Source organism: Salmo salar, chromosome ssa14 (genome assembly GCF_905237065.1).
Source record: "Salmo salar chromosome ssa14, Ssal_v3.1, whole genome shotgun sequence".
Classification (NCBI taxonomy): domain Eukaryota; kingdom Metazoa; phylum Chordata; class Actinopteri; order Salmoniformes; family Salmonidae; genus Salmo; species Salmo salar.
In genome coordinates, this window is record NC_059455.1 from 2,746,041 (window position 1) to 2,766,350 (window position 20,310).

The 20,310-nt window shown below is 41.5% G+C and overlaps 1 protein-coding gene across 2 annotated transcripts in view; it reads left to right on the forward strand.

Moving 5' to 3' along the window:
• Nucleotides 1-20,310, forward strand: part of adcy8 (adenylate cyclase 8 (brain)) — a 304,017-nt gene that overhangs the window by 160,335 nt on the left and 123,372 nt on the right. For both annotated transcript variants that reach the window (XM_014139104.2, XM_014139106.2), the window contains exons 6-7: nt 6,403-6,561; nt 11,388-11,655. In XM_014139104.2, the coding sequence (XP_013994579.1) occupies nt 6,403-6,561; nt 11,388-11,655 (427 nt within the window). The remainder of the gene's footprint in view (nt 1-6,402; nt 6,562-11,387; nt 11,656-20,310) is intronic.

Genomic DNA, 20,310 nt, shown 5'->3' on the forward strand with positions numbered 1-20,310 from the left:
GCATGCTCGGAGTACACGTCCTGGTAATCCGTTGACCTGTTTAAAGGTCTTACTCACAACGGCTGCGGAGAGCGTGATCACACAGTCTTCCCGGAACAGCTGATGCTCTCATGCATGTTTCAGTGTTACTTGCATAGAAGTAATTTAGCTCGTTTGGCAGGCTTTTGTCACTGGGCAGCTCTTGGCTGTGCTTCCCTTTGTAGCCTGTAATAGTTTGTAAGCCCTGCCACATGCGACAAGTGTCAGAGACGGTGTAGTACGATTCAATCTCAGTCCTGTATTAACGCTTTGCCTGTTTGATGGTTCGTCGGAGGGCATAGCGGGATTTCTTATAAGCTTCCGGGTTAGTGTTTCACTCCTTGAAATCGGCAACTCAAATCAAGTTTATTTATAAAGCCCTTCTTTTACATCAGCTGATGTCACAGGCTGTACAGAAGCCCAGCCTAAAACCCCAAACAGCAAGCAATGCAGGTGTAGAAGCACGGTGGCTAGGAAAAACACCCTAGAAAGGCCAGAACCTAGGTGGAAACCTAGAGAGGAACCAGGCTATGAGGGGTGGCCAGTCCTCTTCCGGCTGTGCCGGGTGGAGATAACAGTACATGGCCAAGATGTTCATAGATGACCAGCAGGGTCAGATAATAATAATCACAGTGGTTGTCGAGGGTGCAACAGATCAGCACTTCATGAGTAAATGTCAGTTGGCTTTTCATAGCCGATCATTCAGAGTATCTCTACCGCTCCTGTTGTCTCTAGAGAGTTGAAAACAGCAGGTCTGGGACAGGTAGCACGTCCTGTGAACAGGTCAGGATTCCATAGCCGCAGGCAGAACAGTTGAAACTGGAGCAGCAGCACGGCCAGGTGGACTGGGGATAGCAAGGAGTCATCAGGCCAGGTAGTCCTGAGGCATGGTCCTAAGGCTCAGGTCCTCTGAGAGAGAGAAAGAAAGAAAGAGAGAAGGAAAGCGAGAAAGAAAGAGAGGCAACTCTACCCTTTAGCTCAGTGCGGATGTTGCCTGTAATCCATGGCTTCTGGTTGGGGTATGTACTTACAGTCACTGTGGGGACGATGTCATCGATGCACTTATTGATGAAGCCAGTGACTATTGTGGTGTACTCCTCAATGCCAGCGGGAGAATCCCGGAAAATATTCCAGTCTGTGCTAGCATTCCTTTAGCTTAGCCTGTTGGGGGTAGGGGGCAGTATTGACACGGCCGGATAAAAAACGTACCTGATTTAATCTGGTTACTACTCCTGCCCAGTAACTAGAATATGCATATAATTATTGGCTTTGGATAGAAAACACCCTAAAGTTTCTAAAACTGTTTGAATGGTGTCTGTGAGTATAACAGAACTCATATGGCAGGCAAAAACCTGAGAAGATTCTGTACAGGAAGTGGCCTGTCTGACAAGTTGTTGTTCATCTTGGCTCTTTTTATTGAAGACTGAGGATCTTTGCTGTAACGTGACACTTCCTACGGCTCCTATAGGCTCTCAGAGCCCGGGAAAAAGCTGAATGATATCGAGGCAGCCCCAGGCTGAAGCACATTTACGCTTTTGGCAAGTGGCCGATCAGAGGACAATGGGCTTAGCCGCGTGCCCGAGTCGACCCCGTGCTTTATTTTCTTTCATCTGTTTACCTAAATGCAGATTCCCGGTCGGAATATGATCGCTTTTTTACGAGAAGAATGGCATAAAAATTGATTTTAACCTGTTATGGCTAGGGGGCAGTATTTTCACGGCTGGATAAAAAACGTACCCGATTTAATCTGGTTACTACTCCTGCCCAGAAACTAGAATATGCATATAATTATTGGCTTTGGATAGAAAACACCCTAAAGTTTCTAAAACTGTTTGAATGGTGTCTGTGAGTATAACAGAACTCATATGGCAGGCAAAAACCTGAGAAGATTTCATGCAGGAAGTGGCCTGTCTGACAAGGTGTCGTTCTTCTTGTCTCTGTTTATTGAAGAGTGAGGATCTTAGCTGTCCCGTGACACTTCCTACGGCTGCCATAGGCTCTCAGAAGGCGGCAAAACGCTGAATCGTGGCTTTGCAGGCTCTGGCTGAAAAAAGTAGCGCGTTTGGGTAGTGGCTGGTTACAGTACTGTGAGACTCAGGCTCGTGCCTGCGTCGACCGAAAGCTTTGTTTTCTTTCCTCTGTTTAGCTAAATGGACATTCCCGGTCGGAATATTATCGCTTTTTTACGAGAAAAATGGCATAAAAATGGATTTTAAACAGCGGTTGACATGCTTCGAAGTACGGTAATGGAATATTTAAAAAAAAATTGTCACGAATTGCGCCATGCGCGCAACCCTGATTTACCATTTCGGATAGTGTCTGGGACGCACGAACAAAACGGCGCTATTCGGATATAACGATGGATTATTTTGGACCAAACCAACATTTGTTATTGAAGTAGCAGTCCTGGAAGTGCATTCTGACGAAGACAACAAAAGGTAATCAAACTTTTATAATAGTAAATCTGATATTGGTGAGTGCTAAACTTGCCGGGTGTCTAAATAGCTAGCCCGTGATGGCTGGGCTATGTACTTAGAATATTGCAAAATGTGCTTTCACCAAAAAGTTATTTTAAAATCGGACATATCGAGTGCATAGAGGAGGTCTGTATCTATAATTCTTAAAATAATTGTTTTGCTTTTTGTGAACGTTTATCGTGAGTAATTTAGTAAATTGTTAGCAAATTCCCCGGAAGTTTGCGGGGGGTATGCTAGTTCTGAACGTCACATGCTAATGTAAAAAGCAGTTTTTTGATATAAATATGAACTTGATTGAACAAAACATGCATGTATTGTATAACATAATGTCCTAGGTGTGTCATCTGATGAAGATCATCAAAGGTTAGTGCTGCATTTAGCTGTCTTCTTGGTTTTTGTGACATTATATGCTAGCTTGAAAAATGGGTGTCTGATTATATCTGGCTTGGTACTCTGCTGACATAATCGAATGTTTTGCTTTCGCTGTAAATCCTTTTTGAAATCGGACAGTGTGGTTAGATAAAGGAGAGTCTTATCTTTAAAATGCTGTGAAATAGTCATATGTTTGAAAGATTGAAGTTTTTGTATTTTTGAGGAATTTGTAATTCGCGCCACGCCTATCATTGGATATTGGAGCAGGTGTTCCGCTAGCGGAACGTTTAGATGTAAGAGGTTAAACAGCGGTTGACGTGCTTCGAAGTACGGTAATGGAATATTTCGAATTTTTTTGTCACGAAATGCGCCATGCTCGTCACCCTTCTTTACCCTTTCGGATAGTGTCTTGAACGCACGAACAAAACACCGCTGTTTGGATATAACTATGGATTATTTGGGACCAAACCAACATTTGTTATTGAAGTAGAAGTCCTGGGAGTGCATTCTGACGAAGAACACCAAAGGTAATAAAAATGTTCTTATAGTAGATCTGACTTTGGTGAGTGCTAAACTTGGTGGGTGTCTAAATAGCTAGCCCTGTGATGCCGGGCTATCTACTGAGAATATTGCAAAATGTGCTTTCACCGAAAAGCTATTTTAAAATCGGACATATCGAGTGCATAGAGGAGTTCTGTATCTATAATTCTTAAAATAATTGTTATGCTTTTTGTGAACGTTTATCGTGAGTAATTTAGTAAATTTTTTGTAAATTCACCGGAAGTTTGCGGGGGTATGCTAGTTCTGAACGTCACATGCTAATGTAAAAAGCTGGTTTTTGATATAAATGTGAACTTGATTGAACAAAACATGCATGTATTGTATAACATAATGTCCTAGGGTTGTCATCTGATGAAGATCATCAAAGGTTAGTGCTGCATTTAGCTGTCTTCTGGGTTTTTGTGACATTATATGCTAGCTTGAAAAATGGGTGTCTGATTATTTCTGGCTGGGTACTCTGCTGACATAATCTAATGTTTTGCTTTCGTTGTAAAGCCTTTTTTAAATCGGACAGTGTGGTTAGATTAACGAGAGTCTTGTCTTTAAAATGCTGTAAAATAGTCATATGTTTGAGAAATTGAAGTAATAGCATTTCTAAGGTATTTGAATAACGCGCCACAGGATTCCACTGGCTGTTACGTAGGTGGGACGATTTCGTCCCGCCGGCCCTAGAGAAGTTAACATCTGCTTCATCTGACTTATTTTTTTATTGACCGAGTCACTGGTGCTTTCTGCTTTCATGTTTGCTTGTAAGCAGGAATCAGGAGGATAGGATTATGATCAGATTTGCAGAATGGAGGGGGAGCTTTGTAAGTGTCTCTGAGTGTGGATTAAAGGTGGTCTATAGTTTTTTTCCCCTCTGGTTGCACATTTAACATGCTGGTAGATATTAGCTAAGAGGCTGCTGTTCTATCCTGCTGGTACGGGGTATAACACGCCAGCTGTATGTTATTCATGTTGTCGTTCAGCCACGACTCGGTGAAACATAAGATGTTTCAGTATTGAATGTCCCGTTGGTAGAATATATATGCTTTTAGCTCATCCATTTTATTATCCAGCGATTGTACGTTGGCCAATAGTATCAATGGCAAATGCAGATTAGCCACTCGTCGCCTGATCCTTACGAGGCACCCCGATCTCCTTCCGCGAAACCTCTGTCTCTTTGTCCTGGTAATGATGGGGATGAGGGCTTGTTCGGGTGTCTGGAGTAAATCCCTCTCGTCCAACTCATAAAAGAAAAATTCCCAATGGGCTGGACGATTCTCCTCTCATCACTCATCTTGAAAAAAACGTATGCTAAAAACTTGGAAATCAATTAATCTGCCATAATTAACACAAAGATCAAATTGAATGATTTATTATTTAAATGTTGAAATTGCATGGGCGACCGAGAAAAAACGATTTGTTACAATTTAAGGCCAAGTGGCAAACAATAATGCAGGCACTAAGGATGAGGGTGTGAGCGTGTGGGTCTGGGCAGATGAGAAGTAGTCATTGTTTGTGTACATCTGTGAATTGTTGTTTGTATGTATGTTTGTATTTGGAATGAAAAATATAAAATAATTATAAAAAAATATATAATACTGAGTCTTACAATGATTGTCACAGTGGTAATACTATTTTCAAAGGCTTTTACAACATTTTTGTTGACTACGCGTATTTAATGGATAACGATGGCTACGTGTACTTTTAAGGCTAAAGGTATTTTTTTCTGGTAAATAGGCAGTTTTTTTGTCCTCTTGTTTGATATTGTCCTGCCAGAGCATATGTGAAAAGAGATAGTGTTTGAAACAGAAGAGATGGCGAGAGAGAGGAAAGAAAGAAATGGAGAGGGAGATATGCACGTGTGTGTACAGTATGTGTCCGCATGTGTGTCCGTGTGTGTGTGTGTGTGTCCGTGTGTGCGTTTAAGAGTGAGCTAAGCTACTGGAGTGATGTAGTAGACCATTAGAATGAATCAGCCAACCGTCCTTTTAGAGAATGGAGAGCAAACAAGAGGCAGGTCGCTCGCTAAGAGCCTCTTGGCTGATGGCCCCTTTACTGCAGCATCAGTGCCACTGTGGTGACACTGCATCCCAATTGGCTCCCTATTCCCTACATTGGGCTCTGGTCAAAAGTAGTGCACTATGAGCCCCGGTCAAAGACGTATGCTATATAGGGAATAGGGGTGCCATTTGGGACACAAACCAAGCATTTTCAAACTCTATCAGCAGCCACAGCTACAACAATTTCATCAGTGTCTATGGCAGGGTGAACTTCAAAACCTATTGATTTTATGCACCTGGGCTGAATATCATTGAGCGCCTGTCAGCTCACATTCATCATAGTTATTATAAGGCATGAAATAGGATGAAATGAGACTTGCCAAATTGTAGTTGTATGGAAATGGGTTTGGAAATATATTGTTATTTTTCACCCTGTGGTGGAAACTAAATATTAGTAATGCATTAATGTACAATTATATGGCATATGAAATTATAAACAAAAACATTAGAAGGTGAGATAATGCTGGACAAATCGATTATTGTTGACTTTATTCCGTTTTATCACCGTATACAACATAAAATGGGACTATTTCCTGGTGAATTTTGGAACACTGAATGAATTATCTTATTTTTCCATTGACAATTTGAAGTAATGTAGTTTCAGTCACAGTCATTGTGTCAAATCAAATGGTTTGCTAAATACGGAAAAAATAAGGTTTCGTTTCTTATATTTACCCACAACACAATAAAAAATATCAGAGATAAATAATTTGCAGTTTTTACTTTATTACCTTATATTTATGATTTCATATTTTCAGTAAAGTGTGTTGTTTTTCTGTAAAGTGTGTTGTGACTTTGTTAAATGCACTTGAAATCAATTGTGATTTGATTATATAGGATAATATTGTCTTTATAGTCTACTGGAAAAGATAACAGTAAAGAAGGTACACAAATAAATAGATACCATATTGTTTATTTCCCCTCTCTAGATATGTAAGATCACGCACAAAGCATGACATCGACATGCGAATCGGGATCCATTCGGGATCGGTCCTGTGTGGGGTACTGGGACTGAGAAAGTGGCAGTTTGACGTGTGGTCGTGGGACGTGGACATCGCCAACAAGCTGGAGTCAGGGGGGATCCCTGGGTGAGTTGACAACTATGAAAGTATTATATTCAATTTGCATTTCAAATTGAATTTCGATAGCTATAAACTTCCATAGACATCTGCTATTCCATGACCACAGATGAGTTTCCCTCTATAATTCCATATGATACAATATATGTTATTGTCCATTTACATGGAAATTCATTTTGTGACATCAGCATACAAATACGCAACACGTATATTAGATGCAGTACAGAAAACTGGAAAGTTAGTACACAAGTCACACATTTACATTCTCACGTATTCAAAGTCTATGTGGCCTATTGTCCGACAATGTATTAGGTTCTATGCATCATAGAATGTGTGTGTGTGTGTGTGGGGGGGTGGGGGGGGTTGAAGTCTCAAAAGCAGTCTAATGTCAGTATGAGTCCAAAAGTATAATTTTTTGCCAAGTTATTTCATGGTAAATACCAGGTAACCTTTTTCTGTGAATATTCTATACAGTGCATCCCTTTTTGCCGGCCTCGAGGGTATACCCTGCAGTGTGCGATTATCCCAACCTCTGAGAAATCCATCAGCAAATGGGGATGAAATCCATTTGCCAAATCACTCTTTAGAAAGACTTTTACCGTGATTGGTTTACAAACAAAGAGACATTGGATGTGATTGGCTTTGGGTGGCATGGGGGGTTTTGATCAAATCTACAATTTAAAGGGAAAGTCAAGCCGAGGGTTATATTGTGACATTTTGCTCCTCACCTCAAGGAAATGTGATGTGGCTATCCTTATCGTTGTTGAATCTAAAGCTTCAGGCAACATCTGCTGTTGGAATTTATGATGACAGTGGGTTATGATCCTTCCCCTTCCTCTGCGCTTAATGTAATTCAATTGCGTAATATGCTTATAATGAGGAGTATTCCTCAAAATATTCTATGTATCATTGCACTGCGGAGATACAGGAATAAATATAAAATGCAAAAGGGGGAGTGGTTAGATAAATGGTTATATGGCTTTAGACTCAGGTGAGGGCCTGTAGTTGATCTGTCTATTAGGTTAAACATTGTTTGCTACTGCATTTTAGAAAACAGCATTCTGTCTCAAACCCAGTATTGATGCGTGGGTAAAATCAATGGGGAAGCCAAGCCAGGAAAAAAATAACGGTGTTGTAATAATTGCGTTGTTTTATCTATAACCCGTTAGTTCATATGCCACTGTCATGTATAAGGCCGAGACAACAGACACACAGTGGCAGAATAAATTCAATCTTGCATTTGTTTCATCACAAAACCGGAGTGCAACATCTGTCCGATGAAGTCCACAAAACATATTGCATTTAGATGACCTACAGCATGGTCAAGTTCATGTTTCCGACATTTTCGGACTGCTAAACAACTATTGATTTAGAACCACAGAGATTTACTGCAAGTGGCGAAGAAAACAGGATCTATTCCAGCACCATTTAAAGTTCAACATTTTAAAGTAATCAAATCACCTATGCTTAGTCTAATACAGTGACAACTTAAAGATATCAAAAACAATTTGTCTAATCAACCTAAGCTAAATATCATGGCTGTCCATGACACTGACTTTATGTGTGTGTGTGTGTGTGTGTGTGCGTGCGTGCGTGTTTGTGTGTGCGTAAGTAGAAAAAACATGTCGACTCACCTTACTTGTAGAGGAACGGCATGCCATGTTGCCAGAACTGTCATACTAACACAATTTCATAGTTTCCCTTTGAAATTTGACGTGTTATGGATGAACATCTATTTTTTTATGCATTCATTCTGTGTGGTTACAGTATTAAAACAGAACCAACTCAAAGGGTTAAATTAAGGTATTAATTCTGAGTGGTTATGGCTATGGCTTGGAGAAGGCTTAAAACGAAATAATTAAAAACAACGTGCAATTACCCTCAAGTATCATCAAGTATTCTCGTGGTTTGACCTACCGAGTAGCACAGCGGTCTAAGGCACTGCATCGCAGTGCTTGAGGCATCACTACAGACCAGGGTTTGATCCCAGGCAGTGCAACAACCGGCCGTGACCTGGGGACCCATGAGGTGGTGCACAATTGGCCCAGCATCGGAAGGGTTTGGCTGGCCAGGATTTCCTAGTGGAGTGGTATAAGCAGTGCTCTCCGGCTCTGAGCATCACAAGTTCGCTCCCAGTGTTGGGCAATAGTTTTTCTTTTCTTTTGTGCGCACTGAGGAAGGCATATATTGACGTTCTGGGGACCTTTTCAAACGTCCAAAATCGCTGTCTATTCCTAGTGATCAGTCTGGTCATACAGTGTACACGCTTTTAGTTTGTGTTGTTCTAGACTAGGCTACCTGACTAAAATACTTGCTTGCCTAACTTCCTTTCATGGGCAACGATGAGCCAGCTAGTTAACGTTAGTCTAGGCTACTATGTGAACACGCTATCAAATTAGTGGATTCGGCTATTTCAGCCAAACCCGTTGCTGACAGGTTTATAAAATCGACCACACAGCCATGCAATCTCCATAGACAATTTGCAGTAGAATTGCTTAACTGAAGAGCTCAGTGACTTTCAACGTGGCACCGTCATATGATGCCACCTTTCTAACAAGTCAGTTTATCAACTTTATGCCTTGCTAGAGCTGCCCCGGTCAACTGTAATTTCTGTCATTGTGAAGTGGAAACGTCTAGGAGCAACAATGTCTCAGCCGCGAAGTGGTAGGCCACACAAGCTCACAGAACGGGACTGCCGGGTGCTGAAGCACGTAGCGCGTAAATTAAACATTGTCTGTCCACAGTTGCAACACTCACTACCGTGTTCCAAACTGCCTCTGGAAGCAACGTCAGGACAACAACTGTTCCTCGGGAGCTTCATGAAATGGGTTTCCATGGTAGAGCAGCCTAACACACAACTAAGATCACCATGCGCAATGCCAAGCATCGGCTGGAGTGGTGTAAATCTTGCTGCCATTAGACTCTGGAGCAGTGGAAACGCGTTCTCTGGAGTGATGAATGACGCTTCACCATCTGGCAGTCTGACGGACAAATCTGGGTTTGGTGGATGCCAGGAAAACACTACCTGCCCCAATGCATAGTGGCAACTGTAAAGTTTGGTGGAGGAGGAATAATGGTCTGAGGCTGTTTTTCATTGTTCTGGCTGGGCCCCTTAGTTCCAGTGAAGGGAAATCGTAACACTACAGCATACAATGACATTCAAGACGATTCTGTGCTTCCAACTTTGTGGCATCAGTTTGGGGAAGACCCTTTCCTGTTTCAGCATGACAATGCCCCCGTGCACAAAACGAGATCCATACTGAAATGGTTTGTCGAGATCGGTGTGGAAGAACTTGAGTGGTCTGCACAGAGCCCTGACCTCAACCCCATCGAACACCTTTGGGATGAATTGGAATTCCGACTGCGAGCCAGGCCTAATCGCCCAACATCAGTGCCCGACCTCACTAATGCTCTTATGGCTGAAAGTCCCCACAGCAATGTTCCAACATCTAGTGAAAAGCCTTCCCAGAAGAGTGGAGGCTGTTATAGCAGCAAAGTGGGAAACAACACCATATTAGTTCCCATGATTTTGGAATGAGATGTTGGACGAGCAGGTGTCCACATACTTTTGGTCATGTAGTTTAGCTTCATGTTGAACTTCCACCCTCTCAGGCCCAGGGCACAATGTATGAATTTATGGTTGGATCCAAATCTGCATTATAATTAATGGCCAGTACAGGGAATTTAGTACAACCACAAGTACAGATCTCAATCTCCATCCATGGCTAATTTGGGAAAGGGGCGATTTTAGCTAGCTGCCTCGCCACTGGAGGACAACGACACAACGAGATGCAACAATTCAACATTTTCTGTCAATTATGTTTTTCTTTTGATGTGAAGTGATTAGTGATGAAGCCAAATCCAAACTTTTTTTGGGGGGGGGGCACCAGGACCATTCAAAATTGAGCTCACTCAATGTAGCTCAACACTGATTGGCTATTATTTTATGTTTTTTTTATCAAGGGAGGCCAAACACTCGTGTTGAAGTAACAATGTTAATTGCAACAACAGGGGCAGGCAAACGACAGCTCAAGGCAGGCAGGGGTCGATAATCTAGAGTAGCGGCAAAGGTACAGGACAGCAGGCAGGCTCAGGGGCAGGCAGAGTGGTCAGGCAGGTGGGCTCAGAGTCAGGACATGCAAGGGTCAAAACCAGGAGCACAAGAAAAAGAGAGACTGGGGAAAAACAGGAGCTGAGAAAATGCTGGTTGACTTGAACAAACAAGACGAACTGGCACAGACAGACAGAAAACACAGGTATGAATACCTAAGGGATAAGTGGGGAAGATGGGCGGAGACAAGCACATGGACAGGTGAAACAGATCAGGGAGTGACATCTACGATGATAGACTTAAATGTGTGCAATTGTTTTGAATGGAATACTTGAAAATTAGTAGTTTTGACTGTATTGTTCAGGAGCTGATCATTTTACAACCAAATAATGGTAAAATGTATTTCCCTTGAAAACGCCACATGTTTTCCTTGCCTCCAGCCGGCAAATCAAACATTCTGGACCTTACTGTTACGTTTATTGTTAACAACCTATGTAATTGAAATGCTCATCAAATGTAATGATAGAGACAAGTGTGACTTGACAGCATGGTCAACTACAGTAACAAAATGTCAACTACAGTAACTATCCACTAACCCTTGCCCTAACCTTACAAATGTATCATAGCCCTTACCTTTACCCTTACCTTCACTCTAACTGTAACCCTTGCAAGCAATTTCATATCAACAGATGTTCAGTTGATAGTTTGTTGACAGTTTGAGCTGCATAGACCATATCAAAATAAAGTGTACGTACTGGCCATCTAATGAAAACCTCATCCTCAGACGAATCCACATCTCCAAGGCATCCCTGGACTGCCTGAATGGTGACTACGAGGTAGAGGAGGGCCATGGCAAGGACCGCAACGAATTCTTGCGCCGCCACAACATTGAGACGTACCTGATCAAGCAGCCCGAGGAGAGCCTACTCACGCTGCCCGAGGACATCATGAAGGAGGCGACCAGCACCGACCGACGAGTCAGCAGCGCCACCTTCAACCAGGGCTCCTGGAGTCCCGAGCTGCCCTTCGACAACATCGTGGGCAAGCAGAATGTAAGTCCTGATCGTTCCCTAACCGTGTTCATGTAGCTAGCTGTCTGTGGGAATTACTGGATCAATTTGTTTGTCTGCCTTTTTTTGTTTTGTGAGAGTGAGCAAGCAGAATGTATGTGGTGGTAGCCATGGTGGTAGGGATGTGACAAATGTAACATTTCTCTTAACGTTTAAACTGCCATATTGTTTTTTTTCAAACGTTTTAAAAACAAATATAAATTGACTGAAGTTCACAATTCAGATGTGGTTCTGTGTATGACTGCTAGGGGGCAATGCAGTTCAATTTACCGTATTCTTGGCTACTACCTACTTACCGGTCGTCACTAGTTACCACAGCCACAAGTCATAAATCCTGCCTATATTGCTACAATCTACTTAAAATGTCATTTTAAACCCAACCTTAACCCTAACAGAAAACCACACTGCTAACCTTATGCCTAACCCTAACCTTAAATTAAGAACACTTGTTTTACGATATAGCTATTTTTGACTTTGTGGCTGTGGTAACTAGTGGAAATTGTACCAGACGGTGCTCATCTTACTCTACTCAGTGTTCTCAGTTGTCAGTACGTACTTCATGTCCCACTTCTCATCAATATGATGGCTTGATGCAGTAATGTACGACAGCGTGTTCATAGACAACAAGTCTGGTTCTAGATATGGGTATTGAAGACAACATCCTCTACCAATGACAATGGCTGCATATAAACTTCAATCATTTCTGTAATCAGCGCTGTGCTTTTCCCACTCCGTCCTGCCAGCAACGGGTTGGGTCATCCCTTTCAGCATTGTACCTGTACTGCATATCTCCTCCAACTAATGTTACAGCATTGTTGCATTAGGTATTTGTTTAATTAAAATGTTTCTCTTTATGATGATAAAGGCTTGTTAGTGGTAGTTTTGTGATAAGTGCACTATGATTTTCATTTGTTAAAAGTGAAAAATAAATGTTTTTCATTTAGGTATTTTTTTCTAAACGTTAACAATTCCTATGTTGTTAAAATGTTTAAACGTTCACACCCCTAGGAGCCATGTATTGTGGTAAGTTTGTCATTTGTCTCATTGCCTGTGTTTTTGAGAATGGACAACCAGAATGTGGAGTGCCTTTAGAAAGTATTCATACCCCTTGATTTATTCCACATCGTTGTCTTACAGCCTGTTTTCAAAATGGATTAAATGGATTATTTTTGTCACCCATCTACACACAATACCCATAATGACAAACTTAAAACATATTTTTAGAAATCTTAGCAAATTTATTGAAAATGAAATGCAGAAATATCTATTTTACATAAGTATTCACACACCTGTTAGAATCACCTTTGGCAACGATTACTGCTGTGAGTTTTTCTGGGTAAGTCTGAAAGAGCTTTGCACACCAGAATTGTACAGTATTTGCACATTATTCTTTAAAAAATGATTTAAGCTCTGCCAAATTGGTTGTTGATCATTGCTAGACAACCATTTTTTTTAAGTCTTGCCATTGATTTTCAAGCAGATTTATGTCAAAACTGTAACACGGTTATTGTCCTTATCAAAGGTGAATTCATCTCCCAGTGTCTGGTGGAAAGCAGACTGACCCAGGTTTTCCTCTAGGATTTTGCCTGTTTCTATTTTATCCTGCTGATCTCCCCAGTCCTTAACGATTACAAGCATACCCATAACCTGATGCAGCCATCACTATGCTTCAAAATATGGAGTGTGGAGTTCAGTAATGTGTTGTATTGGATTTGCCACAAACATAATGTCACGGATTCCCCCCCGGTACTGCTGCTCATTCTGCTCACCAGTTCCGGAGGTCGACGTCACCGGTCTTCTAGGTTGCACTGAACTGTGTCATTACACACACCTGCTTCCAATTCCTCACTGATTGTGTTTGTATAAATGTGCCCTTTGTTTCCCCATCTCGCTGTCGATTATTGTTCCCATGTCCGTTGGTCGTGTGAGTACCTATGCGTTGTCTCAGCCTGTGCTGCGTGTTTTGTGCATTGTCTATTACGGGCCTTGTCCCGTGTTGTCTTCGAGGTTTCCCTCGCTCTTTTGTTTGGGTACATCCCAGTGTTTTGTATACGTGTTTGTTTTGGGTATATTAAAATCCCAGATTGTGTATTCCTGTGCCTGTCTCCAAATCCTTCATACAGGCTTCCTTTTCACTCTGTCAATTAGGTTATTATTGTGGAGTAACTACAATGTTGTTGATCCATAAGTTTTCTCCTCTCACAGCCATTAAACTAACTGTTTTAAAGTGTCCTTCCTGAGTTAGGAAGGATGCCTGTATCTTTGTAGTAACTGGTTGTATTGATACACAATCCAATGTGTAATTTAATAACTTCATGTTCAAAGGGATATTCAATGTCTTGTCTGTTTTTTATTTTCGTTTACCCATCTTCAAATTAGATGCCCGTATTTGCGAGGCATTAGAAAGCCTCTGGTCTTTGTGGTTGAATCTGTGTTTGAAATTCACTGCTCGACTGAGGGACCTTACAGATATGTGGCGTACAGAGATGAGGTAGTCATTCAAAAATCAAGTTAAACACTATTAGTCCATGCAACTATTAGTATCTGTAACACACTTAAGTTTGCCGATGACGCAACGGTGGTAGGCCTGATCACCGACAACGATGAGACAGCCTATAGGGAGGAGGTCAGAGACTGTGGTGCCAGGACAACAACCTCTCCCTCAAACGAGATGATTGTGGACTACAGGAAAAGGAGGGCCGAACACGCCCCCATTCTCATCGACGGGGCTGTAGTGGAGCAGGTTGAGAACTTCAAGTTCCTTGGTGTCCACATCAACAAGCTATCATGGTCCAAACACACCAAGACCGTTGTGAAGAGGGCACAACAACACCTATTTGACAACGCCTATTCCCCCTGAGGAGACTCTACGTGTAGGGTTCTGTATTTATTTTCTTAGTCAACCTTGTGTTCTGTTTCGTTGTGTTCTTGAATGTAGCCTTGTTTCTTTGTGTTCTTGAACGTAGCCCTGTCTTTCATTTTTGTTCATTGGTTTCACCTGTGTTAGTTACTCACCTGGTCTCATCAGCTCCTTATTTAGTTCAGTTTATTCTGTTTGTGCCTTTGTGAGGTATTGTTCGTTTTGACTCTACTAAGCCTTTTCCTAGCTTGTTTGTGAGAACCAGTAATAGGCTTCAGTCCTAGTTTCGATTCACCTGCCTGTTTGCCTACCTGTGTATGACCATTGCATGCCTGTGACCACGATTCCTGCCTTCTGCGAAGGCGAAATAAACACCTGCTGTGCTCTGCGTGTGAATCTACACCTTTTTCTCCCTGAGTATTCATTACAGTACCGGTATTGTTATTTTACTGCTGCTCTTTAATTGTTACTTTTATTTCTTTTTTTGGAGGTATTTTTCTTAACTGCATTGTTTAAGGGCTTGTAAGTAAGCATTTCACGGTAAGGTCTACACCTGTTGTATTCGGACCATGTGACAAATACAATTTTATTTTACTTGTTAAGCACATTTTTACTAAACTTATTTAGGCTTCCTTAACAAAGGGGTTGAATACTTATTGACTCAAGACATTTCAGCTTAATTTGTAGCAATTTTTAAAAACATAATTCCACTTTGACATTATGGGACCTGTTTAGGCCAGTGACTCAATCTATTTTACATTTAGGCTACAACACAACAAAATGTGGAAGAAGTTATATGTGGTGGTACACATGACCATGCGGCGCTTGCCATGTATTGCGGGAACTTGTTTGTGAAAATGGACAGACAGAATGAATATGAACTGCTGGACCGTGTGGCTTTAGCCATGAATTGCAGTATGTGTGTGTGTGTGAATCACCAGAACGTAAGTGTACCATGTGACCATATCATTGTGAGAGTGAACAGGTGAGGAAATGTGATTTAACCACAACCTTTGACCATTATGGCAGTGTATTTTGATCGTGTGTTATTTTTGTCGGAATCAGTCAACTTTTTGCCTCTGAGAATATGCTCCACAATGTCACAATCAGTCTCAGCTCGATATGTATATTAGAATAAGTGTTGAATTCAGTCGAACCACAATGGAGTGTCACTAAGTCTGTGGCACTGTCTTGTTGGTCCCGGAGGGTGCTCTGTCTGATTGGATCATTCCAGGCAGTTTTTTTCTAACTCATATTAAATGTGTAGTGCTGTAATACCCTATGGAGGTTCACCTGGCTATAACTCAGTGCCGGGGTTCCAGTATGTCATGGTTTCGCTTGACTGGCCTATTTGTTGCATGAATAATGAAGAAGATTGCAAAAATGTAATCCAGCAACGCCTCACAGTGTACACCCAAGCACGCTCGCACACACACAGGCAGTTTACTGGCTCTGGCACATCTGCGTGGGGCCCTTCTGTCTGTTCGGCAGCTAAACATCAATTGAATCTGATCTACAGTAGATCTAGCTGTTGCCACCTGCTCATATCCCCCATATAATCTACTGTTACATCATGCATTAAAGGCTTATATTATCATTATCATGCTTAGCCTACAGGTGGTCACTTGTTAGGGATATGTCACACACACATTCTATGCTGATGGGGCCAGCATGTAAGAACTACCAACTGTAAGGAGATCTGAGTATTTTATTGATAGATTTCATTGTCATTTTATTTTATTGATAGATTGAAATGAGAAGGGAGACAGAGGGAGATGTAGAGTGGCGGTGCGGCTGGGATTCCTACCCACGCTAAGGTTGATGGCTATGTGCTGCAGGTGGCGTTACCCAGAAGGACACAGAACATCAAGTGTCAAGTATTCCACTTTGCACATTGAATGTACAAATTCTATGCAGAAGATTCTTCAACAGTGACTTTACTTCAAAGTACTGTACTGTACTTCTGTGGAGGTGTTTTTTTATGATGTAACCATCATGGCTGCATTTCAATTCAATGGAATACTATGTCTGATAAGATCTGACTCCTTTGTTTCTCACACAATGAGATGCTTTCAGGACAGTAATTTGAAAAGGCTCTGTCTTTGCATGTCAAAGGCTCTTCTGCTGCAACTTGATGTGTCTTTTATGTTGTCACGTCTCTCGCTATGGGCTGAGGTTATACCTCTCGTGATTTTATCCTCCGGGCTCTCACCCCCTCTACCTCCGTTAGTTTGTCTGATTCTGTTTTCAGCGTGGTTGGGTTGAGAGTCTGAGCTGGCTGAACATGCTGCTGGGGAAAGAACGTGTGCGTGTGTGTGCGCACACAAAAGTACATGTTCTCTTGATCCTGTACTTGTTTTCCTTACAAGAGTAGCTGCTCTCCGACACCCTGCCTTATTGCGACAGTGCAATTACATGCTTGTCATCTCACCAATGCCATTTTGTACAGAAGACACAGTAGGTTGTCTAAAAAAAATCCAGGAAACAAATCCCAATATCAATAACACTGCTTTGGCATACATTATGAGCATGCTGTTGGCTTCAGTTTTAAGAAATGGCTTGGAGCTGTTGTCAATTTTTATTTACCTTTATTTAATCAAGGATCACCATTGAGACAAGTGTCTCTTGCAGGGAGCCCTGCATATAAAATGTCATAAAACACATAAATCTAATACAATATAAAACAAAATACAGCACAACACATATTGCACAGACAAACATAAATATATACAGTACACAGTCAACTAAAACACACATTCTTCATTATATTCTCTGTCTGCTTCCTGAACTGCCCTATGGACACTATTCTAAATGTATTTTGGAGATCATTCCAAACATGTGGAGCAAAAAAATGACTGGCTGACTTAACTATTTAGACAACAAAGGACTCTCCATAGTTAACCAACCCTGTGAACGTGTTTGATAACTTGTAGTTTTTAATCTTAACAGTGAGGTTTGGTAAGTCAGAAGCTTGTGGAGCAGGGCTTTGTAAACAAAGAGCGTAATGATGTGATCTACGTAACTTCAAAGAGGTCAAGCCAGCCTTTTGGTAAAGAATACAGTGATGGGTAATTAAACTCCTCATTTGATAAAATTAAGGGTGCTATCAAAAATGGCATCCAGAGGTTTAAGAGTAGAGGCATCTGCATTTTGATAAAAAAAAGTGTGACCATAATCAAGGTAGAAAGGTTGACTGCACAAACTGCTTACTGCTGACTAGAGAGAGACAAGATCTGTTTCTGTTAAAAAAGCCCACTTTAAATCTTAGTTTTTTACAAGCTCATTCGTATGTTTAAAATTATAAATAATTCTCAATCCAAATAGCAAGGTATTTGTATGCAGGGGCTCGTTTGATTACACAACCATCTGATGAGTGAAGATGTAATCCATCAGAGACAATCTTACGAGAACTTGAAAACAACATGTATTTAGTTTGCCCGTATTAAGCATGAGTTTTAAAATCAGTAAGTTCTTCCTGCACAACTGCAAACTCAGACTATAGCCTTGTCACAGCCAGGTAATTGCATACTGTGGCAGACCAGGGGGTTGGGTCAAAATGTTTACACAGATCAGACATGGACAAGAGTAGGATTAGCTCAGTTTCAAAGGTGTTTACTAAACTAATAATTTAAAAGAATAGGTCTCCCCCATGAGACCCTCTCCGGGATACCATATTCTGGGCTCCGGGTCTTGCTGTATCCTGTGGGGATAAAAAACTGAACTCCCTCCTGTTACCTCTGGTACCATCCCCAACTATACGGGAGTCCTTTATTCCCCCAGTCTCTCCCCTGTGTGCTGCCCTTCTGGCAGCTTTATGGGATTCGTACAGCTGGTGACATATCAGCCCTTGATTACTCACCAACCCCAATCAGCCCCAATTAGTCCTGGCCGGAGAGCCCGTCGAGACCTGGCACGTCCAGCAGAGGGAGCCATTGCCTCGTGATGTACACTCCGTCTGTCACCAGGCCTCGACGAGTCTCCCCCTGGTGGCTGACCTGCTGTACGCCACAGTACGTAATAGTATCATGCACATATTGATTTTTTTTCTTACTGATTGACCAATAGCATTTATGTAAATAGTGAAAAGAACAGGTCCTATTATTGGACCCCTGCGGAACACCTTTCTTTACTTCAAGAAATTAGGACTCAATCACGATGGCCTGAGTTCTGTCACTAAGATAATCAGGAAACCAAGAGCAGGTGTCAGAGCCCAGGCCAATCAAGGACAACTTGTTCAATAAATAACATGATCGACAGCATCAAACACTTTTGACAGGTCCACAAACAAGGCAGCACAATTCATTTTAACGTCCGAAGCATTGACAATATCATTAACAACTGATGTGGTTGCTGTAATAGTGCTGTGCCCTGGCCTAAACCCAGATTGATTTATATTCAAAATACCATGCTTAGATAAAAAAAAAAGAGCAAAGTTGCTTATTTACCAACGATTTGAGAATCTTGGCTAGACGTGAAAGCCAGGAGATGGGACAATAATGATCAAGATCTCTACTATCCCCGCCCTTATGGAGTGGCAGCACATAAGCAGTTTTTCATACTTTTGAAATATGACATTTTATTGGTCACATACACATGGTTAGCAGATGTTATTGCGAGTGTAACGAAATGCTTGTAATATTTACGGATATTTGCTGATAACAATAGATTTCTAAGGCTATCGTTATATTTTGTTTGTCTACGTTCAATCTCATTTGCTTCTCCACACAAAGCATCCCTATACAACTCCGTATCTATAGCTACAAGAATGTCCCCAAGTTGTGAAATAAGATTCCTTTCCCCTTTCACTGTCTACCAATGTCGTCTGAACGACTGACTCTCCACACCCTATTTCATGCCTCGCCCTCTCTATTGGCTTTTCATGACGAAAGCCACTGTCACAAGGCTTTCACCTTAAAGAGCTTGCATTGTGTGTGTGACACAACCTGCTATTCACCACTGCAAACTGAGGTGGCCAGTGTTTCCCGCCACATTGGTGAGAAGCGCACCAAAACAAATATGTTTACCAGTCAGTTACTAATTGTCTAGTTCTTTGTTTTGTGCTGAGAAACAATGCAATAGTGGATGTGTTGTTGAGGTTGTGGTAGTGCTTTACGTTTAGTTTTCCTGCCTGCCTTTCTTATTTACCTCATGGCCTTCGATAGGAAGGACAGGATGCATTTGCAGCATAATGTTGCCACCAACCACGTTTGCTCAGATCTGTGGTTGTGAAAGAAAGAAGACATGGAAGGGAAGCTATTTACAACCATGGTAACATAACCAGGGGTAGGAAGACAAAAAAATGTGGTGAGCTGAATCATGAAATCAAATGAAGATAGTGTTCTGAATAGAGGTGCTGATTAACAGTAGTCTGGCTGATATCGAACTCGAAGTCCTCCTGACTTCAGAGTCTGGAAATGCTCTTTTGATGTTGTTGGTATAATGCATCAATAGTGAAGGGGATCTTTTTCAGAGCTGATCGGATTGGTCAAAAGGCCAATTAGTGAAGAAGAAAAAAATATCAGAATTGGGCTGTCTAAACGCAGCCTTTGTCATGCTTGTGCTCAATGACTGAAACTATTGTTAGTATGCTCTACATTTATTTGACACGTCATCGACAGGCATTATTATGTTTCCATTTTTGCTGAATGTTGAGATTTATTTGCATGCTCTGCTAGTTTATTGGACTGATATTGTTGTCTCTTTTCTTTTGATTGGCTGTTCTTTGGCAGTTATTTGGCTGATTGGATTGCTTCTGACAGCTATAGTGTGCATTGCAG